The following is a 24,099-nucleotide window of genomic DNA, read 5'->3' as shown; positions in this document are numbered from 1 at the left end:
ACATATACTTTGCATTTGACAACCAAATCCATATTTTATCCCTTCTTAAATGTTTTACACAAAGGGAATTAACTGGATACATGTACCTTTAAAAAAAAAATAAAACAAAAAGATCCAAGGCAATTTACCAATTTTGGATTTGTTTTTGAACTTGGATTTCTTTAGGTTTAGGATTAGGGTTACCTACATAAATTGGGTGTCCCAATACAGCATAACTTTAAAAACAGATTATGTGTTTTTAAACATTTTTAGGAGCACTTCGGTGATTAAATCCCTTTCTTTGATTGGGTTCTCGACCTCTGAGTGCTTCCTTGTTCTGACTGTACTGCTTCTGCTGTTAGCTTCCACCCTTTCACAACTGACCTGTGCTGCCCAACTGAAAAATCCCAACTGCCACAAATCAAAAGCCTGAAGATTCTACCCCATTCCATTTAAAGGGAAAGCGTGTGCACTGATCTGTCAATGGCATTTGTCAGAGACAGAAAATAACAGCAGCTTTGGTTTAAGATAAACACTGCTAAAATTGCTACTGCTAACACTCTCAAGTTGCAGTAATGACTGAAATGTAGCAGCCCACTCACAATCACATAAAATCTGCCTAACAATATTGTATCTCACATATTTCTGCCTACTTACATTTTACCACATACCCACCATGGCTTTTGAAATCTGCCAAAGGGATTACTGTGGATTGGGTCATAAATATCAAATGCTTCACTGATGGAGAGTTATTTTACGCCCAGTGTGAAGGAGACCAGCATATGGCCCACCCTAAAATGCTCAAATCTAGCAAACAATGATCTAAATAATTTTAGGCCCATTGCCAGTATTCCCTTTATGGGGCAAACTGATCGAGTGAGTGGTGGCGGAACAGCTCCAGACATTCCTGGAGGAGGGATGCCTAGACTCATTCCAGTTTGGGTCCAGGTCCTGACATGGAACAGAGACAGCTCTGGTTGCACTGCACAATGACATTTTAAGGGAAGCTGACAGAAGAGGAATGACCCTGTTGATATTCCTGATCTCTCAACAGCCTTTGATACTGTCAATCATGGCATCATCTTGGATAAACTGGCAGGTATAAGGATTGGGGGGGGGTTCACATCTAGCTAGTTTCAGTACTTCCTTGACGGTAAAGTCCAGAAGGTATAGCTTGGGGAGGAACTGTTGGCTCCATGGACCCTTAAGTATGAGATGCCCCAGGGGTCATCAATCACCCCAGTGTTTTTAATATCTATGGTAAGCTGCTGGGAGAGGTCATCCAAAGATTTGAAGGCTGTTGCTATCAATATGCTGATGATAAGCAACTCTATCCTTTATATCTTCCGCAGTAGATGATCTCTACATACTCAAGCACTGCCTGGCCTCAATTCTGGAATGGACTAAAGCTAAAAGGCTGAAACTGAAACTGGATAAGATGGAGATCCTCCTCCTAGGGTGGGTGAGCTCTGGACAACCTGTGAAGTTGTCTCCCCAGGTTGTACCATGTAATCCTCCCTCTTGGGGATCAGGATCATAACTTGGGCTCATTCCAGGACCTGGACCTTTATTGAGAATCCCAGATTGCAGCCGCAACAGGTCAGTTTTAACTAAGGCTGGTTACCCAGTTATGACCCTACCAGGACTGGATGTTGGTACACTAATGATTTCAAGGAACAACTACTGTAATGCTGTCTATATGGAGTTTCCCCTGAGGCTGGCCTGGAAACTGCTACAGCAGTTGCAAAATGCAACTGCCAGGCTGGTCTCTACTGTAAATAAAGTCAATCACATTTCCCAGTCCTGGCTTGCCTGCACCGGTTACATGGGCTGTTCTGGGAGAGGTTCAAGGTTTTGATTCTGACCTATAAAGCCCTCTATGGTTTGGGACCTTGTGACATGTTGGAGCACCTTCCCCTAAGAACATCAACCTGTGCTAACCAATCCATGCAGGCTATGCTCCTATGGGTTGCCACTCCAAGGGAGTCCAGGAAGAAATTGGGTCTTCTCGGTTGTGGCACAATCCCTTTGGAAAGTGTTTCCACTGGACCTGCACCTTGCCCTCTTCTCTCTCTGCCTTTAAGAGGATGTTAAAAACTAGGTTGTTCAGAGAAGTCTAGGAGCATCCTCAGTTAAATGTTTGTTTAGACTCCTGTCATGACTTTATCATTGTTTAGGTCTACTTCATTTTCACACAGTCATATTGTTACTTCTTGCCTTTATCATTTTGTTTTTATTTGATTATTTGTTATTTTTATCTATCTGTTACTTTATGTTGAGTGCTCTTTGATGTAAACCAGCTGGAGTAGTGCCCAGCACTAACTGGGTGGTATACACAAGTCTATTCGAATGAAAGAATGAATGAACGATTAAAAAAAAATTACTGGTCAGTAAATGGTCCCTACTACAGTTTATGATGGGATTTAATATTGTGACTTCAGGATACATTATTTTGGTATAGCCATTTTAGATGGATATTTTCAGTTAAACGAAGGCACTTTTTATGAAAATAACCTTATGTGGATTGAATCAACCTCTATATCAAAATTAAAATTCAGCAATGCATCTGGGTAATGTGATCAAAAGATATTCTGGAAGGTTTTCTATATACTATGCAAATAAAGTCAACAATGGAAGGACAGGATGGTCTTGCAAGTCCTGTAACATTAAGGTACTGGATACCTTCACTAAACTGCCTTGTGCTTCATTGCCTGAAGCAGTAGCTACATCCCAGGAATCAGAGCTTGATGGTTGAAGAGATTCTGAGTTTAAAGAGCTTTCTTCCATGATGTTGCTTTGTAATAACCTCTCAAGCTCTCTGTTAAGAATCTCCAACTCATCACACATCATGTAATTTTAAAAGATCTGCCAGAAGGAAGAGGAAAACAAATTGGCTAAACACTCAGTATTAAATTCAAAAGAAAAAAATCCCTTCTTATTTCTAAGGCAAACTAACAAAATCTGACTCTGTAGCTCATTTTTTACAATACAAATGTCGTATCTCATCAACAAGATAGCTACAAGAACTTCACCAATTTATGTTAGGGAACACATGAGATACTCAATTCCTGAACATGCTCAGCCAGAAGAACATGTTAGAGCTTACTGTAACGGCAGGAGCAACCAGCATACAATTAGTTAATTTTCTTCTTCTTGAAAACTGCTAGCTGCATTTGAGAACAGATTGTAACTTTACCTACTCTGAAACAAAGTAACATGCACACATTAAATAAAACAGGAATCCTACAGGGTTTCTGCTGCCAAATGAGAGCATACTGTATATGAAAGTCACTAAAGATAAGAGGCAGCCTGTATGTGCCTTGACATTATTCTTAGAATATCACTTATACATGATGGACAAAGGACAGACAAGGGCTAAGAGGCATGGACAGAGTTGCCATTATCTGCAGTAATATTGCCTCCGCCTGTATTGCTGGAATAATGGTGGAAAAGGAATACAGAACTTTCTGATACACAAGCACTGCATTCAGTGAGAAAATCAATACTGGAAACTTCCTTAAAGGCAACCAGATGAACTTCAATCATAAGTGAAAATATTGCACCTACTTATGAAATTGTTATTTTCAATATAGATACAAATTATTCTACCAAAAGCTGGTCAATATATTTATTGTGCAGGAGAATATATATGTTTATCTTCACACTTATTTACCATGTTTCTATCTATGTGTAAACAAAGGCATATCAGGCCCATTCTGACTACACACTTTTGGCCGAAGTTCTCTATAGTAGTAAATTTCTCTTTACTATTGTTAAATGCCTTCAAGTTGTTTATAGCTTGTAACAATCCCCTTTTATGGCTGAAAAACGATCTATCACATGGCTTCTTTTATTGAGTCAATTCATCTCTTGTTGGGTCTTCCTGTTTTCCTACTGCCTATTACTTTTCCTAACACTACTGTCTTTTCAAGGATGTCTTGTGTTTTCATTTTCTCTCCAAAGTCTGTTCAGTTTCAAAATAATTTGTAAATTAACAGCGGCATTTAAGTGGTATAACTGCTCTCATATCATGACTGCTATGTAATTATACTATTTCCATGCCTTGTTCTAGTTATATATGTTTCTAAGCATGACAGATTTCTATAAGCAAATAGCTTCTTGCATCATATGAAACTTGAAAAGCTTCAAAAATTCAGCCAGTTGTGTCTTATCTGTGGAAAGAACAAGGAATATGACCTAGATGTTGAAGCAAAACTCAATTCATCTTATGCTGGCTTAGGCTAGAGCTGATAGGTGCTAAAATCTAACAACAGCTGAAGGGGTGCACTTTCCCCACTTTTACTCAAAATCAAGACTGAATGGAAAAAAAGTTAATATCTGCCAAATAAAGCCTTGGGTGAAGCCAACACCTTTATAACAAGGTATCCCGATCAAACATCTATATATCTACAGTGGTGCCTCGCTTAACGAGTGCACCGTATAGCGATGTTTCCGTATAGCAATCCCTTTTTCGGGATCGCTATACGGAAACATACCCGATCTTTGCAATGGGGAAAACCCGCATTGCGAAGATCGGGTATTGCGGCGGCCATTTTGGAGCCGCCGAACAGCTGATCGGCGGTTCCAAAATGGCCGTCGGAAGCCCGGAAATGGCTGCCGGCAGCCGTTTTCGCGCCCTGCCCTCGCTTATCGAAGACGCGAAAATGGCTGCCGGCACCTGGAATCCTCGCTGAACGGGTAAGTAACGAAGGTATTGGAACGCATTAAACGAAGTTTAATGCGTTCCAATACCTTTCCCCTACCCGTTTAGCGATGATTCCGTATAGCGAGGGTTAATCCGGAACGGATTAACCTCGCTATACGGGGCACCACTGTATATCTATACACACACAATATATATGTATGTATGTATGTACCGTGTTTCTCCGATAATAAGACCTATCCCGAAAGTAAGCCCTCCCCTTAATTTGTAGGATTCCTCTAAAGTAAGCCCTCCCCCGAAAATAAGCCCTGTTGCCCTACTCGCGCCCTGGGTAAGCTTACCGAGGGCGCGAAAAAACATCCCTTCAGCAGAGCAGAATGCAGTAGGGAGAAAGCAGAGCTTCGCCCTTCATGGCAGTGCTTTCGTCTCAGGGCGCGCCGAACGGGATCCCGGGAGCCAACAGCCGCGCAAGCTCCTCCTCCGCCTGGAACTCCCCTGCCCGGCGCGCGAGGGAGAGAGAGGCACGAGCCCCGCGGGCGCCGCGCGGGCGCTCCTGCCCCCGGACCAGAGAGGAGGAGAACAAAAGCTTCAAGGCAGAGGGGAGGAGGCGACCAAGGCAGCATAGCGAGGAGCATCGCCTGCAAGCCGAGCAGACACGCTCGCTCGCTGTGTTTTCCCCCTTCCCGGCAAAGCCCGCCTTTTTGGCTCCCCTTCCTCCTCGTTTCGCTTCCCCAGCAGTGAGGGCTTCGCAGAGAGCCAGAAAGCGAGAGGAGCCAAGCAGGAAAGCAGGAAGGAGAAGCCCAGTTCTTCTCAGCCGCTGCCTTTCCCCAGCCTCCGTCTCCTCCCTGGCCGAGCCCAAGTAGCCGCCGCCGCCAACGCCGCTGCTGCTGGTGCGGCTGTCGCCAGCTTTCGGGGGAAAATGCTCTGGTTTCTCTTCAGATCGCATTTTTGGGGGAGGGCTTATTTTAATGACGGGTCATTAAAATAAGCCCTCCCCCGAAAATAAGCCCTCTGCCCTTTTCTTTCCCCCAAAAGATAATAAGACAGTGTCTTATTATCGGAGAAACACGGTATGTGTGTGTGTGTGTGTGTGTGTATAGTGTGTGTTTGCGGACACATGCGCACGCACATGCACACTCCACGGGAGCATTTCTTGGGCATGAATCTAATGAATACAGCCATACTGGTGCCACTAGTGATGTCCAGTTATATACAACAGACATCACAGGGAAGGCAGATGGGAGAAGATCCAATTCCCAAATGGCACAAATTTCATATGGAATGTTTATTTTAACAAAACAGATTATTCTACTCCAGACACTTCCTAACTTAATTACCAGCTTAATAACATCAAATTTTGTTAATACACAGACCACTCTTCACATTTTAGTCACATGTCCAGCCTGCTTCAATTTTTATGAGCCCAAACAATACATTTTAACCAGCCTGAAATATGTTTCTATTTCTTCTTGGTACTATCGTTTCACTTAATACAACTACAGATGCATCTAACAGAAACAGTCAACATTCCAGGCATTCCATGCATATGGACATGTATTGTGCACATACCTGCTACTGCATGTGAATCTTCATTTTAAAAACCTACAGCTGCTTGTCCGGTGACATGGGCACCACAATAAAAAGCAGTGGTTCTCAACCGTGGGTCCCCATATGTTCCTGGACTAAAACTTCCAGAAGCTTTCATCACTAGTGCTGCTGGTCAGGATTTCTGGGATTTGTAGTCCAAGAACACCTGGGGACCCAAGGTCAGGAACCACTGGTCTAAAGGAGACCCTGTTGTCTTGATGCACATTATGAAACCTTCCACACAGTTGTTCAGATTCTGAGCAAGATATCCACAATCTACAGAATCAAAATTTAACCAATTTAGTTCCTCCACTGCATCTAGCATGAACTACAAGCTTCAAAATATTTCAGGTGATAATGAGATTTCAATGTTAATTAAAATGAGATCTCAGTTTTAATCCACTATGGCTAAAATTCAGTTGTGTAGCTCCGAACTGTTAATGAATAAAGGATTCCTTTGACAATTTGAGGGTGTACATGACTTTGTTATATTGTATACAAGTCACACGCACCCAAAATAGCCTTTAATCAGCAGCTATTTGCTTTTAATCATCATTCCCCCTGCACATCTGGAGCTACACAACAAGACTTTAGCCTATACATGACTAATTTAAATAACTGAGAAGAACAAATTTCTTACATTGCTGTTAAGTACCATTAAGTCACTTCTGACTAATAGGCACTTCAAGATATGTGATAATCTTCCAGAAATACTTTTTCATTGCAAACCCTTAGGCAGTTTTCATGGCTGAGCAGGAATTTGAACACAGATCTCCTGAGCCCCAGTCCAACACTTTGGGACTGCACTATATTAGCTCTCACACAACCTACAACAGGTACTGGCTCACACATCAATATTTACTTTCACTTAGGAAAATATTTTAAAAATCTACCAAGTCAATATCAATTGTGAAAAGATCATTAAATACAATTCGTAAGGATTTCAATAATGGTGTCTTAGCAGTAGGGAGCAGAAGCAATGAGTTACAAATAAACTAAGCTGTAACTAACAGCAGTTTTGGGTAATGATCCAACAAAGTTCCCTTTTAACAGTATATGCATAGGAATGTTTGGAGCAACAAGTTAACATTTCTTGTCAACTTTCAAAGTTACATTTAAAGGGTATGTATCTTAAATGCATTCTGACTGGATTCTCCCCCACTCAATTTTATACCATTGCCTTACTATTCCTAAGGAGACTGCTGACCAAAATGGAAGCCAGGAGAAGAAAAAGAACAAATACATAAGTTAAAAGACATTGGGGAAAACTCTTGTTGACTTTGTACTCAGTGTAAACCAAATTGGGCACTGGAAATATTTAATTTATACTAATTAAAATCCACCTATTACCCCCTTTTAGGCTTGGTTCCCCCTTTTTACTGAGGAATCACCTGGGAGCACTAGGGCACAGTGGGGGCAGGAAGAGACCTTTAAAGGTCAAAAATCACTACCTGATCACTGTTGCTAGGATTAGGGGCGTCTGCAGCAAATTTCAACTTTTAAACTACACTTCCCTGGTCCCAAGGCTTCACCAGGGAAAAATGGGAGACCTAAAGAGCCTCAAAACAGACAACAGGAAACTCTTAATTCATGTAAATTATATATTTCCAGCATCCAATCTAGATTATACCAGGTACGAAGTTATGCAACAAGATTTTGACCCACTAGCACAAAATGTTTATTACTGCTTATCATGGAGCAGATGAGAATAATTAGAATCTGCTAGAAAAAAACTATAAATTTAAAAGTAAAAGCTTCTTCATTTATAGTAATATAACTGGGAGTGCTCCTTAATGGCAATGACTATAGCAAATTATTTCCAAGCCGCATTTTAGATTTACTTTCATTTCAATGGCAACTTTTTCTGCATCCCTTTAACTTTATTTTAAGACCTCGTGCATACAACATGGTTGGGGAAGACAGCTTAACATACACAGAATGTGTTAACACATCTTTGTTTGCAATGGCAGAAACTCTAGATACTTCCAAAGCAAATGAGAACATTATAAAAGGAAAGGGAGTCCTGCTGGAAACTGCTGCCAAAGGTTGCTAAGAGCCAAGCCTTTTCATAGCACTGTCAGATGCCTTTTCGTTAGCAATGCAGGATATAGCAATGAAGCGAACAAAAATCACTCCTATCTCAAAATAAACTTTGTTCACAGTAAAACTCAAGTATTTCAAGAAAGCTATTTAACAACCTGTAGCTGGTTATTTACCACGACTCCAAAAATGTGGAAGTCTTCCCTTGGTTTCTGTTCTAAAGTGCCTATATATTTTTTAAAAAAATCTTTCAGCTTGTTTTCAATCAATACATTCTGTTAAAAACATATGTTTAAAAAAATCTACCAAGTCAATACCAATTGTGAAAAGATTATTAAATACAATTCGTAAGGATTTGTTGCATACAACAATTTATTGCATACAACATATGAGATTTATGCCTGTTGACTATGGTCATAGCATGCATCTTTGTCTCCTTGCAAATCTCTTCATAGAAAGCTACTGAGAAGATACTGTACACTGGTACTTTCCATCACAAGCAGCATACCGACAAGCCTTTCTAGATAAAATTATCTCATCATATTGCTGTAGCAATGTTTTGTAGCTACCTAAATACATGCACGCTTTAATATCTGGAAAAAATATGAAAGTAAGGGTTTAAACAAACTAATACATTACTTTGGGTTCACACGAGACAGAAATCCACAGGAGCCCTGGACTATAATGTATGGTTAGTATGACAGGAAACACAGCATTATCTTTCTGCTTACAATGGGAGCTGTTAAAATATCATAGAATCTCCATGAAAAATATTTATTTTGTCCTATTCTGCCCATCTCTGTATCTGGTACTGAATTCTAATGTGGATTCAAAATTATTTGATCACTGTGGGTTTTTCGGGCCCTTTGGCCGTGTTCTGAAGGTTGTTCTTCCTAACGTTTCGCCAGTCTCTGTAGCCGTCATATTCACAACAACCATTAGATCCCGGCCATGAAAGCCTTCGCGAATACATCAAAATTATTTCTTGATCTCCAGTTTATTCTGCTGACAATATAAAAAGCATTTTAGATCTCTGGATGACCGATACAAATGTTTATCTATCATTCAATTGAGTTTCCTTTTTTAACATAAATTTACTGCTCACTCCTCCAGTGTTTAAAATTAAATTGCTGGCTTTTTTCAATAAAACAATGTTGCTGGGACAAAAACATGTCCCAAAAAAACTATTAATTCTTGTCCCTGGAGTCCTTTTTCATTCCAGCCAAGGCAAAGGAGAAGTGATATGCTCTGTGTTCCAGCAGGCTTGCTACAGTGTGAGGATATAAGAATTTGTTCCTTTGAGGGACACCGGAAGTGGCTGACTTAAACACAAGAACTACAAAATAAAAACACTCATCTGGAATGGGGCATCTTTATACCACATTACACACTGAAAATCTATTGGCATCGGGAAGTCCCCCCAACCCCAAATTCAAACAATGCATGTTTTATCCTCATACATAACCAATGACATGTTTCCTTATTATTTTCTTGACTGAACTACTTGCTTCAATGGAGAATTTTGGGAGCCTGCAGACTCCCAGCAGAATATAAAAGAACTCTTTTACAAGAAAGAGACACAGAAAGAATGTTTATATCTCAGAAAAAGTCATCATTTGTGTTTATCCCAGTTTGTTGTTGAAGCTATAAATTATTGTTGCCCATAGCTAAACTGTTGATTACCAAACACACCACTATCAGCTCTTCCTCATTTTAATGTTTCATAGAATCATAGAATAATGAAGTTGGAAGGGGCCTGTAAGGCCATCGAGTCCAATCTTCTGCTCAATGCAGGAATAGAAATCAAACAAAGCATATCTGCCTGGTGGTTGTCTAAATTTCTCTTGACTGCCTCTAGAGTTGGAGCACTCACCACGTCTTGAGATAATGGGTTCCATTTTTGTACTGCTCTAACAGTCTGGGCGTCTTTCCTGATGTTCAACTGAAATCTAGCTTCCTGTAACTTGAGTACATTGTTGCATATCCTGCACTCTTGGATGATTGACAGCAGATCCCACCCTTCCTCTGTATGATAGCTTTTCAAATATTTAAAAAGTGCTATCAGATACCACCCCAGTCCTCTTTTCTCAAGGCTAAATATGTCCAGTTCTGTCTTTCCTCATAGGGCCCCTGTTCATACTTGTTGTTCTCCTCTGCTCAAACATGCTCAAATCTGTCAGTATCCTTCTTGATGTGTGATGTCCAGAACTGGTACTCAAGATAAAGCCTAACCAGTGCTGAATAGAGGACGGGATTTGGAAAATATACTTCTATGAATGCAGACTAAAATACCATTTGCCTTTTTTGTAGCCACATCACATGTTGGCTCATATTCAGCTTGTGATTCAGCCAACAATTCCAATATCCTTCTCGCTTGTAGTATTGCTAAGCCAGGTATCCCCCATCTTGTAACTGTGCATTTGGTTTCTTTTTCCAAGGTGCAGTACTTTACACTTATCCCTATTCATTCTGTTGTTTATCAATAGTCTATCAATATCATTTTGAATTCTGTCCTCCAGTGTGTTAGCTATTCTACCCAATTTTGTGTCATCTGCAAATCTGATTAGCATTTCCTGCACTTCTAGATCCAGGTCATTAATAAAATGTTGAAGAGCACAGGGCTCTGAATTGAGCCCTGGGGTATCCCACTTGTTACCTCCTACTAGTTTGAGAAGGAGCCATTAATCATCACTCTCTGAGTATGATTCTGTAGCCAACTATGTACCCACCTGACAGTTCTATCCAGCCCACACCAAGTTAGCTTGCTAATCAGGTTATCATGGGGCAATCTTTGCTGAAGTCAAGATACAGTGGACCCTCTACTTACGGAATTAATCCGTATTGGAACGGTGGCTGCAAGTCGAAAAGTCTGTAGGTCGAATCTCCATTGACCTACAATGCATTGAAAACCGATTAAACCCATAACTGGCAGTTTTTATTATATTTTTGTTCCATTTTGGTTTTTTTCTGGTCTGTAAGTCGATTCTCCATCTGCAAGTCGAATCTAAATTTTGCAGCCAGAGAAGTCTGTAACTCGAAAAGTCTGTAAGTTGAGCCGTCTGTAAGTCGAGGGTCCACTGTATACCATGTCTACAGCATTCTCTCTATCAGGAAGGCTATATGGTTAAAAATGCGATCAGATTAGTCTAGCAGGCTTGACAAATCTATGTTGTCTTCTAGTTATTACTGCACTGTTTTCTAGGTCCTTGCATCGTTGTCATCATAGGAGACCGCTTTATAATCTGTCCCAGAATTTTCCCTGGGAATGATGCAAGGGTGACTGGCCTGTAGTCCCCAGGTTTCTCCTTTTTGCCCTTTTTGAAGGCAGGGATAACATTAGTCCTCCTCCAATCATCTGGCACCTCATCCATTTCCTATGATTTCAAGAAAATAATGGACAGTAGTTTGAGAGTTCTTCAGCCAGTTCCTTCAATACTCTTGGAAGTAGTTCATTCAGCTCTGGAGATCTGAACTCATTCAAGCTAATAAGGTATTTGTTGACTATGTATCAATCTCCAGCTTCAATCCTATCCTCTACAGTTGCATTTCACATTTCTCTGGAGGTTCTAAATCTGTCCTTTGAGGAAAAAACTGAGCTAAAATAGGAATTGAGCACTTCTGCCATTTCTTTGTGGCCTGTTATAATTTTTTCATTTCCACTGAGCAGCTGAGCCATTGTTTCTTTTCTTTGTATTTTGCTACGCGAATACCTGAATGTTTTTGTTGTTGCTGCTGTTAGTGTCTCTAGCTAACCTCAGCTCATTCTCAGCTTTTGTCTTCCTTTGTGGCCTGACCTTCTTTTCACTTTCTTTCCTGCCATCATGCCATCATGATTCAAGATGGGCAAAAGGTAAACAAAGCAGCGACAAAGCCATGAGTGCGGATTTAGATGTCACGATAAACCACAATTTAAACAAATTGCAATTCATAACTGTAATCCATAGGTTTGAATTAACAGCTTGTGGCTGGTTAGGAAACCATGACATCTTAGACCAAGGAGGCTCACACGCTGCAAACCACACAGTGGCATTTGTGACACATAAAAGCAGTCTAAACATAAACTAATGCTTCGTAAAATTCAATCTAAATTTCAAATTAATAGCAAGCAACAGGAATCTCTGAATCTTAGTTTACTGCTACAAGTACATAGTTCCTAATAAAATACAATATCAAAGCACTCAAAACCAACTAACATTATAGTCCCTAAACATCCTGTTATTATATGAGCCAGCACCACTGAATCCATTTACTTGAGACATATAAAATTATGCAGGGGACGGATAAAGTGGAGAGATTTTCCCTCTCACACAATACCAGAACCAGGGGACATCCACTCGAACTGAATGTTGGGAGAGTGACAACAGAGAAAAGAAAATATTTCTAGACTCAGTGTGTTGTTTGTCTGTGGAATTCCTTGCCACAGAATGTGGTGATGGCATCTGGCTTAGATGCCTTTAAAAGGGGACTGGACAGATTCCTGGAGGAAAAGTCCATCGTAGGTTACAAGCCAGGCTTAAAAGGAAGGTACCTAAAAATGCCAGATGCACAGGATGGGTATCAGGAGACAGGGATCTAGTTGTCCTGTGTGCTCCCAGAGGCATCTGGTGGGGCCACTGTGAGATACAGGAAGCTGGACTAGATGGGCCCTTGGCCCGATCCAGCAGGGCTCTTCTAATGTACTTTTGACATCTCTACTGAGCTGAATAGCAACAATATCACAGGCATTATCAAGGAAACTTCCTCATTTGGCATTGTCTCTTGTCCTATAAATTCATTTAATTAACATTTTAATTACCAAAAAATCTTATTAAAGTGTAAATTTAAATATTTCAAACTATATTCATTTTGAATCATACAAATGAAGAAAAACCCTCAGATAATATTGAAACTAAAATACAAATCTTTCTAGTGAGCTTTTGCTATTAATACTTTTGTACTATGTTCTGCTAATTAACTAAGCAGTGAAAACTTCCAACTAAATAACCAAGAAAGTCTTACACGCTAATCTATGATGCCACACTATATTACATTCTACTACCCATTACTCCCCAAATAATGTCAAGGTTTTGACCAGTGGGCATTCTCTCGTTAAATAAATTTTAATCTTTAGATATGACCTAAACTGCTTTACCAATTAATTTGTATTATTTTACATAGAACCCTTTGCAAATGTCCATGCTATCTCTTCATTAAAATCGATTCCCTTATTTGTGTATCTGTTTAAACTCCCAATTCTTATACAAAATATTCAGCTGTTTGGACCTGAGGCTTTAACACAAAACAATTTTTGCTGCTCTACATCTGAGAAATCAACTATTTTCCCACTAAAATGTTATTAAATAATAAATATTACTACATCAGGGCTTCTCAAACACAGTCTTTTGTTACACCCTCCAAGGTTTTAAAAGATGTGAGCCCTACTATGTAAATGTTTAACATTTTACAGGACACTTCATAAAAGATGTCTTCATGTTAAGTTACAATAGTAAACTAACACTGGAGTAAAAATTTCTCTTGGCTGCATAGCTCAGTGAGTTAAGTTCCTGATCACAAAAACAGGGGTCAGGAATCTGATTCCCAACTGTACTGGGAGAAAGAGCCAGTCTCTGCAGCCTTATACAAGGTCTATAGCTCCAAAGTAGACCCAGAAGAAAAAAATTAATACACCACTTTGGAGTACTTTATACCTAGGAAATGGGGGCTGAGGTCATCATAAGTCAGAATTGATAGGCACACAAACAACATCGTTCTTAACAATGTTCTAGTCAACACTACTCTCATAAAATCCTAGAAAGGCCTATGATGAACAAGACGAGCACTGCCATGCAACAGAATAAAGTTATGTTATGCATAAAAAAAATCAGATGGGGAAACAGGGAAATGTAGGAGTTAATATCTGAACAGTTCAGTGTTGGCTGATGAGAACCATAAGCAGACTTTGGACTCTTGGCTGTAATATGGCCATTGGCCAAGTTAGCATGGAAATGGCGAAGATAAAGGTAAAGGCTAGCATGGTTGGCTCAGTGTAAACTGTATCTTTGAGATCAGTTGAGAAAAACAGTAGGTACTAATTAATGTCAATATATAAATCTAAGCAGTATTATTACTATAAATGTGTGCAAAGACAGAACTGTAACTTTAACTACATGTATTAACTACAGTGGTGCCTCGCATAGCGATCGCTCCGTTTAGTGACAAAATCACTTTGCGACGCATTTTTTGTGATCGCAAAAGCGATCGCTTTGCGATGTTCCCTATGGGGGAATTTCCCTTTGCGATGATCGGTTCCCTGCTTCGGGCACCGATCATCACAAAGCAATGTTTAACAGCTGATCGGCGGTTTCAAAATGGCCACCGGGTAAACAAAATGGCCGCCTGCTGTTTTCTGGGACAGATTCCTCGCTTAAGAGGCACCAAAAATGGCCGCACTATGGAGGATCTTCGCTGAACTGTGAGTTTTAAGCCCATAGGAACGCATTAGTCGCGTTTTGATGCGTTTCTATGGGCTTTTTTAATATCGCATAGCGACGTTTTCGTTCTGCAGCGATTTTTGCAGAACGAATTAACATCGCAATGCGAGGCACCACTGTACATGTTAAAAGACAAACACACACACAAAAATGTACCACCAGAGATCAATGAATGTGGCAAGGAAAATGAAAAGAAAACAAGGGAATATCCAGCTAGCAGTGAGCCTGGGAATATTAAATGATCAACTACTAAACTGCACAGAATACATGCTGATCATGTTAGAAAAAGACTCCCTGACTGAAGAAAGTTTCTTATAGAACACTTCAGTATTGTTATAACGAAGTCTTAACAATACACTGTTATGAAAATCCCCATTTCATGCTAAACTATCTTACCATGGTAAGACAAAATACAATGCCAAATCCATCACATTCATCAAATATAAACATAAAATCTGTTACAGAAAGAAGAGTCAAAGACAAATAAGATCTTACAGAAAGAAAGCATGGACTTGTCAGATGTTCAGATTTTTATAATCATAATTTTAAAACTTATAACATGAAAACAAGAAATGTAAAAGATTTTCTGCTCCTTTACAATGCAGTAAGCTATGCTGTAATGATTAAAATACAGTACATATTTTAACCTTGATGATCTAAACTGAATCCAAATTAGTCAAATACCATTATAAAACCTGAAGGTAAAATACTAAGACTATACTCTCATTAGAAAAGGCATTCAATACGGTATTACGGAATGTATTCTAAACTGGAGCATTTATTCCTGGAAAACGGCAAATTCTGCCAACATTATCTCAATTTCTTAGGCAGCAACAGACAGTAATACTGTATACAGTATTGAATACAATGGAACCTAATTCTGAGCAAGCGTGCATTTGTCTCCACTGTTAATTTCTGTATTACAATACAAACAGATCAGGAACTATTTTTAAAGACTATTATATCATTAGACACAAATATCTGCAAGAACAAAAAACTACATTAAAAGGTATCTCTTCTAAATAAATAACATCAAAACAAGAACAAAATTTGTAATTTTTAGAAAAATTGTGCACAGTATATGTGAAAGCAGAACATTTTCTGAAAGCAAAACAGATACACTGTTAACTGATCTTGCAACAAAGATAACCTAGGTGGGACACACTGCATCAAATAAATATTTACATTATCTTTTAAAGCTATAAAAATAAAATTTTATTTTTTTAAATATGATGCAGTTTAGCCTCTCAAGTTACAAACAACAATGTAGATTAAGGGCCTGAGTTTGACTATAGCGCAGTGATGGCGAACCTATGGTACGCGTGCCACTGCTGGTACGCAGAGTCCTCTCTGCGGACACACAAGCCATAAGTAGCCGGATTGCTATTCCCACCACCACCTGCAGCCAAACCTGAGGAGGCAGCTGCAGCCATGGCGCTGGCGCTTGGACTGATGGCGGGCCAGGATCTGGAGCAGCTCGTGCTGGCGGCGGATCCAGAGTGGGGTCTCGAGGCACCTCCATGCCTGGGATTCCCCCTTCCGCCGCCACTTCCGGTTCTGCCTGCCACCTGCTGTGTCCCCCCCCCCCCCAAGTTTGGGCACACAAGCCCAAAAAGGTTCACCGTCGCTGCTATAGAGTGTTGCAAAGTACAACAGCTTTAGTTATTACTCTATAGGAGCTATCTTCACTCAAGGAAACAACTGAAAGCAATCCCATAGATATCAATTCGTCTTCCAAGAATTCATAAAACTATTAGCAAAAAAAAACAAAAAAAAAACAGCTCCAGGAATTATTTGAGATATGGAAAAAAGGTCTGATCAAAGGTGTTATTTCTCATCTCCCTACATTGCTGTTAGAAAGCATGTCTATCTTAAGACACAGTTCCAGTTTCAGGGCTGCAAATTTCTGTGATTACATCTTCTAGACTCTCCCACAAATTATCATACACCTCTGCCTTCAGATTATGTACAAGGATCGCATGGCTTTTTTTACTTGAAAAAATGAATTATGAAATATATAAATATCGATGTATAATAGTGTGTGTGTTTCTTTAAAAACGTATTATGTTTGTGTGTGTGTGTGTGTATACACACACACACACACACAAAATTAGATCTAGGGGACTTATTCCCAGTATAGTGTAGCCTCAGTAGATTGGCTGTAGGACTGCAGCCACACAGAGCAATCCGAAGTAGAGGAGGGCTTCTTGCTGCCATAATTGTCACAACCGGTTGCAATTCCCTGCCAGTTCGTAACAGCTAAGTGAGGTAGAAGGCTTGGCAGCCTCCAAAAACAAAACAAAGCACACCTTGTAGGTTGACTGAAAATACAAGAGATAAGCATACCACTTCTAGTGTAATTTGTAGGGACCACTGCAGAGGCACAATGGGACTTGGACCCTGCAAAATCCACAGCATGCCCTCACTAAGTTCCAGAGAACTTTATCTGGGTCCCAATCACTCATAATATATCACCAGTAGGTTAGCAAGCCACTGCATCCTGGGAAGATCTCTAGCTTACTGCCTACACAGAGAGGTCTACAACATCCTACACCTTGTCAGCTGTTCTGAAACTGCAAACTCAGGATGAAGTGCTATGATCTCTGGGAGGACATCTCATAGGATATGTAAAAATCACGCCCTTCAAGAGGTGAGAGAAAGAGATCCACCCCTGGAAGTAAAGATCCAGCTTTGGAAACCTTCCTCAGCCATCTATAGGGGCCACTTCTATTCAAACACTAGAGATGTAGAAAAGGTGGCACACTAGTGAAAAGGCTAGAAGTTATAAATCTGCACGGTGCACAGCTTTTCTTGTCTTCAGGTCACTCCTGTACCAAGCAAGTGACAGATCTACACCAACTAGCCCAGATTAGTTCCCTCTCTTCAAAATTAGTGAGAGGAAATGTATAAAAAGAAAAACAACACACACATACATGAAGGAATGACACTTCTTTTTCACTTCCCCCCTCCTAGCATGAGCCTTGGCAGTGCTTCAGATATCCACAAATCTTCTCAGAGCAGCAGACTGATTTATTAATATTTCACAATTAGCACCCAGATACCTATTTAATAATGAGTATGCAACATTAAATCAATTCAGACTTAGAATAACCTTCTCAGGGTTTTCTGGTATAAAGTACTGTGAAGCGCTTTACCAGTCCATCCTGGTAGTGATCTGTAACCAAGTAGTTCACTCAAGGCTAGGTGACAGGGCATATAATTCTGCTGGACACACAAACTAGGGGAGATTTTAGATGGACAGGCACAGAGGGATTAAAACTCCCAGGCCTTAACTACACAGCCATGCACTCCAACCTATTGAGCTATATCAGCTCACCAAGTTACACAGGTGTAAAGCAGCTATGTCAAATATTCTTTTAGTGGTTTTTCCTTTCAAATATTTTACATATGGTAAACAAGCAGCCTGATCCACACTCCTTCAACTGCTGAGAGATCTCTAATTCTTTCATAGCAATGTGTTCATATTTGATTATTATATGCATTTTGGCCGAAACTTAAGTTTTAACTTTTGCCAGCCCAAAATCAGAATCAGTGCAGTTGCTTCTTGTAGTTTATTTTTGATCACACATTCTACAAATATTAAGTAAAATGGGATTACTGGAGGTGAGGGAGGGGAGAATCAAAAGCATGTTTAGCTACTGGAAAATAAGAAAATATTCTAAAGTGCCTGACAATGGGATGGCAAGAGAATGAACAAACCAAATAGGTTAAAAGATAAAACCACAAATGTAGCCATTTAAAACAATTTACAGCAACATCCTGCATGTGTCCACTCAGAAGATCCTCTGAATTCAGTGTGACTACTCCCAAGAAAATAATTAGAGTATATCTCAGAGGATAACCATGTTAGTCTGTGGTAGTAAGAACAAATGTGTAGTGATATATCAAAAATAAACCATATTTATTTGTCATAAATCTTCACTGGCTGCAGTCTAGTCCTTCAGATATATAAAGAAGTGGGTTATCAATCACAGTTCTTTAGCCTTTGCAATGACTTAAGGCTCTTGCTCTATTTGGGATTGTGGGTTTATTCCACAACGGCTTACTTATGAGCGGTCACTGTTAAAAATGCAGTGCTAATAAGGATTTCAAAATGCACAGATTGTGATCAGTTGTTTTCGGCTCTAAGAAAACACAAATTAAGGTTTGATTTAAAGGGAGCCGACTATGACGCGAAGATAAAGCTAAGCTAAAATAACCACGGGCATACTCCTAAATCTGAGAAAGGAGGCCTCCCAAGGTGTGGACAGAACTACTACAGAAAACCCGTTTGAATTCAAGCACATTTTTTCCCTTTCCACGGCACAAAGGAAGGGGCGAGGAAGGAAGGAAGGGTCATCGTGAAATCCTCGGGCGCCTCTCACCGAGCTTGCCGCCGTGGCCCGACGGCCTTTTAAAATCGTGAGCTGCCCTTTTCTCCGGTTTCTCTCTCTGTCCCGCTCCGAGGCCCGAGAAGAAAAACGGAAAGCTTTTCCGAGCTCCTCTCCACAGAAGCCTCCCGAGATAAAGGAGGGCGCGGGGGCGGGTGGCGGAATTTATAGCCACCTTCACCGATGGCCTTCGGAACGTCACCCGATTGTGAGATCAGCCCCGTTTCACGACGTCGGTCCCGTCTGTGACGATGCCGCTTGGAAGCGGGAGGGCGAGAAGAAACCGCCCCCGCGGACTCCGAGAGGGAGTCGGGCTTCTTCGCCAACCCCCGTTCACCTCAACCTCGCCTCATTTTCCTTTCCCCTGCACGCCGTTTCCCTCGCCCGCCTTCCCTCCCTCCCTCCATTTTCCCTGCCAGGCCCGACGCGCTCGGTTCGCCCGCCCGCTCGCCCCCCTCACTCACCGAAGAGGAGAGAAAGGAGGCTCGCGGAGGGGGCAAGGGTTGAGGGAAAGAGCCGAGCTGCCAACTCGGGGCTGCCGCCTCAGCCGAGACGACCGCTCGCAGAAGCAGCAGAAACACCAGCAGCAGGGACAAGGGTGGTGGCGGCAGCCGCCATTTCCTCCTTCTCTCCTCCTCACGGTTGCTCTCCACAGCGATAGGCGGGGAACGAACTTGTTGCTCCGCCCACGCCGAGGCAAGAGAAACCGTCGCCAAAATGGCCGCCCGGGGAAGGGGGAGGGGCAGGCGCACGCGCAGAAGAGGGCGCGCGAGAGGAGGCGAAGGCGGCCGCTCTGGCCCTCACACTCAGGTATACACACTGGCATTTGGGAGGACTCGGCGAGATTTTTTTTTTTTACCACAAGAGCGGGGAAAGGGATTTCATCCGGCTGAGATGAAGAGATCCTGTTTTTGTGTGTGTGTGAAGGAACGAAGCTAGTGGCGAACACGATCCAAGATGTATGGATCGAACAATGGGCACACACGCACGCACACGCACACACACAAACATTTTAGGATGTATTAGCATAAAGTATAGTCTTCAAATCCCATGAAGTGCTAGTCCCTCTCTATTCAGCACTGGTTAGGCCTCGCCTTGAGTCTTGTGTCCAGTTCTGGCCACCGCACTTGAAGAAGGATGCTGACAAACTGGAACAAGTTCAGAGGAGGGCGACAGGGATGATCAGAGGGCTGGAAACCAAGCCTTATGAGGGAAAGACTGAACGAACTGGGCATGATTAGCCTTGAGAAAAGAAGGAACGGGAGATAGGATAGCATTTTTCTACAGTAGGGCCCCCACCTCTGCTGAGTAACGGTTCCAAGCCCTCCCCATGCTGAAAATCATGGATAATAGCAAATGCAATCGGTAGGTAGCTCTATCATTGATCATCCCCAAGCGCAGGACATGCAACAAGAGGATCAAGGAAGCCAGATTTCAGTTGAGTATCAGGAAAAAAATTCCTAACTGTTAGAGCAGTATGACAATAGAACTGATTACCTCAGGAGGTGGTGAGTGTTTCAGAGCTGGAGGCATTGACGAGAAAATTGGACAGCTGTCCCATTTGCTTTGATTGGGTTTCCTGCACTGAGCAGGAGGGTTTGGACTTGATGGCCTTAAGTATTCTTATCTATGGAAAAGTGCTACTGTAATTGTCCAAGAGGTCTTAAGTCCTTGCCAGGTGTGAAACGCCACATTGACTCCCACAATTTGCTACTTGTGTCTACTAACCAACCATTGTCTCTTGGAGCCATGTAGAAATATTTGCCACCTACTTTCAATCTAATGTCTGAAGAAGTGGATTTGGTCCACAAAAGCTCACATTAAAATATAGCAGTTAATCTTTAAGATGCTGAAAAGTTTTTGTCTTTGTTATTCTGTTATGCTTCTTGTCTGATACAGTGTAAAAGGGAGTATTAAGTACACCAAGTTTCTAGTAATCAATGTAAAACAAAAACAAAAAATGGTTAAAATTCTAGAAGGGTAGTGTGGAGTGTTTGATACGTAAAAGTGCCTTGTAGTTTGTTTGAATCATAAACTTCCACAATTACTGGGCTCATTTCACTTCAGAAGCCTTATAATCTTTAAAAAGGTCTTCTCTGATTTGTGATGCAGCATATGTATAAAAATAACTGTGCATCAAATCAAAACTCACTTTTTGTCAAAGTCCCAACATAATGAGTAGGGTGGCCTTGTTACATAAGTTAAAAGTAAAATGGGAAGTTCTCACTGTTGAGAAACCAAACAAATGAATGTGAAGTGTTATTCTTAACATTCTATTGCTAGTTACTTTGCATATGTCACTTTGCTGTAAACTCTGCTAGTAATTCCTACATCCATTCACACTACTATAGTTTCTTTTCAACTGAATAATACATAATCTGACATGAAGGAGAAAAAGATTTGTCCTTCTGCTCATTTGTGTCAGTGTATCAACTTGTAATATAAAAACAGTATTAGTGTATTTGCATGGCTTTGCATACTTGCCAAGATTTCTCAGAGGTAGAAAGAACATTTGTGGTTTGATCACATGAATTTATTTTCCAATCGTTTGGCTGTGCTAAAATCACATGTCTGTTTCCTCCAAGTTGCAGGGTGATCTAATCTGCACAATTCTTGGTTCTGTTGCGGGGTGATAGTGGTTCTACTTCTTAACAAAGTTGACAATTCCTTCTTTGGAGTTCCCGTTGTCTTACCCCATATTATTATCAGGTATACATGCATGAATTCACATATATTTTAGAATATATAGCTGCACAGGATCTTTGGACCATAGCTGTAGGGTGCCTGCATGGATTTGACTCACATGCATAACTATTTCACAAGGGAAGATTTTATCGAACACACAAGAAACCAAAATCTGCACAATAGTTGCATTGTTTTAATGTGCTGTCATGTTCTTCTGATTTATAACAACCCTAACTGCATTTTTTCGCTATGTGAGATGTTGAAGAAGTGTTTTACAATCGCCATATTGCAATGGCAGAGATTTCAACCCAAACCCTAACCTCATACATTACCAACTATATCACACTGGCTACCAGTTATTGTGTTGGGGAATAGCAAATATGATGATATACTGTATTATGTGTTATCAAATTGGAACTGATTTTATCAACCTTAATAGTAGGGCTTTCAAGGTAACATATTTAAAGAGTGGTTTTACCTGTTCCATACATTGCCATATATTTCCATGGCCAAGTGGAATTCGAACCCAAGACTGCTTCTGATCCTACTCCTTCTACTACATCCCGCTAGGTATTATGATATACTTAGGTTCATAAATGGCAAGTAGTAAATGAACGAAGAATATAAGTAGATCATAAAATATATTATTATTATTATTATTATTATTATTATTATTATTATTATTATTATTATTATTATTATGATTATGATTATGATTATGATTATGATTATGATTATGATTATGATTATGATTATGATTGATTGATTGATTGATTGATTGATTGATTGATTGATTGATTGATTGATTGTATTTATACCCCGCCTATCTAGTCATTTCGACCACTCTAGGCGGCTGAGAAATACTAACTCAAAAGGCTGAGAAGTCTCTAGATCCATACAGCTGCAAGTTCTGGACTGGATTTACATTCCAGGAGGTAGCAAAGGTTATAGGAATAAATAAAACATAGTCTTCAGGGGTTGCTAGTAGGAGAAAGAAGGGAAGGGATAATCAGATCTTTTCCTGATATATACTGTATGAATCAAAGAAAGAATGGGGTGCAGAAGGATGTTGCTAATGATCAGGGGAAAGGAACAATAGCAGACAAATAACCCTGCCTCAGGTGATTTTCTCATCAATAGGACCTTACTGTCAGCTGCAGGATGTGGGCACTTACCCTCAACCCAACAATCAAGTCAGTGTCCCCATATCTTTAATAGTGATGGTAATTGTGCTTTTGTTTAGTTCTTAAGTGTGTCTGATGGAGCAGCCAGGCCCTCCTGTCTTCTGCTGCCTCCTGGAGTTTGGTCAAAATCATGTTGGTCCCTTGGATGACACTGTCCAGCCATCTCATCCTCTGTTGTCTCCTTCTCCTCTTGCCTTCACCCTTTTCCAACATCAGGGTTTTTTGTCGTGACCCCATGGACCAGAGCACACCAGGCCCTCCTATCAGGGTTTTTTAGGTACAGACAAATCATTCCGACTTACAGTTGTGTTCAAAATTATTCAACCCCCAATGCTGTAAAGGGGTTTAGGGACTATAGTGTACATTTGGAATTGTATTCAGAATGAAATCCTACAAGGACGTTTTAAAGAACCAAATGCAACTAAAATAACATCAATTGTTTATGTAATACAGTAGTAAATGTTTCTTTTGTGGTTTCTTCATTGCCACAATTATTCAACCCCTTAAAGACTACCACTCTGAAGAAGAGAGGTTCATTCAGGTGTTTTCGATCAGGTATTGAAAACACCTGTGGATGTCACCGAGCACCATAATAAGCACCAATTAGGCAGCTTTAAAATGACTGTGATACTCAGCTCCTTCTAGACATTTACTGGTGTGGTTACAAACATGGTGAAGTCAAGAGAATGGTCCAGGAAGACAAGAGAAGAGGTGATTTGTCTTCACAGGAAGGGCAATGGCTATAAGAAGATTGCAAAGAAGTTAAACATACCAAGAGACACCATAGGAAGCATCATTCGCAAATTCAAGGCAAAGGGCACTGTTGAAATGCTACCTGGTCGTGGAAGAAAGAAGATGCTGACTTCGACTGCTGTGCGCTACCTAAAGCGTAGAGTGGTGAAAAGTCCCCGTGTGACTGCTGAGGAACTGAAAAAAGATTTGTCAGATGTGGGTATAGAAGTTTCAGCTCAGACAATAAGGCGCACACTGCGTAATGAAGGTCTCCATGCCAGAACCGCCAGGCGCACCCCCTTGCTGTCTCCCAAGAATAAGAAGAGTCGACTGCAGTATGCCAAAAGTCATGTGGGCAAACCACAAAA

General features: G+C 40.7%; 1 protein-coding gene across 8 annotated transcripts in view; it reads right to left on the bottom strand.

Moving 5' to 3' along the window:
• DIDO1 (death inducer-obliterator 1) overlaps positions 1–19,868 on the bottom strand; it is an 84,541-nt gene extending 64,673 nt beyond the window's left edge. For 2 of the 8 annotated variants that reach the window (XM_078392010.1, XM_020804619.3), the window contains exons 1-2: positions 19,595–19,830; positions 2,662–2,844 (exon numbers count right to left, since the gene is read on the bottom strand). In XM_078392010.1, the coding sequence (XP_078248136.1) occupies positions 2,662–2,829 (168 nt within the window). In that variant the 5' untranslated portion in view covers positions 2,830–2,844; positions 19,595–19,830. Of the gene's footprint in view, positions 1–2,661; positions 2,845–19,594 lie in introns of all 8 variants that reach the window. The other 6 variants (XM_020804621.3, XM_020804620.3, XM_078392012.1 and 3 more) reach the window with 4 other exon arrangements.
• Positions 19,869–24,099: the final 4,231 nt, after the last annotated feature.

This window comes from Pogona vitticeps, chromosome 4, assembly GCF_051106095.1.
Source record: "Pogona vitticeps strain Pit_001003342236 chromosome 4, PviZW2.1, whole genome shotgun sequence".
In the NCBI taxonomy this organism is placed as follows: Eukaryota; Metazoa; Chordata; class Lepidosauria; order Squamata; family Agamidae; genus Pogona; species Pogona vitticeps.
Note: the sequence above shows the minus strand (reverse complement) of the source record. Positions and strands in the feature narration are given on the sequence as shown.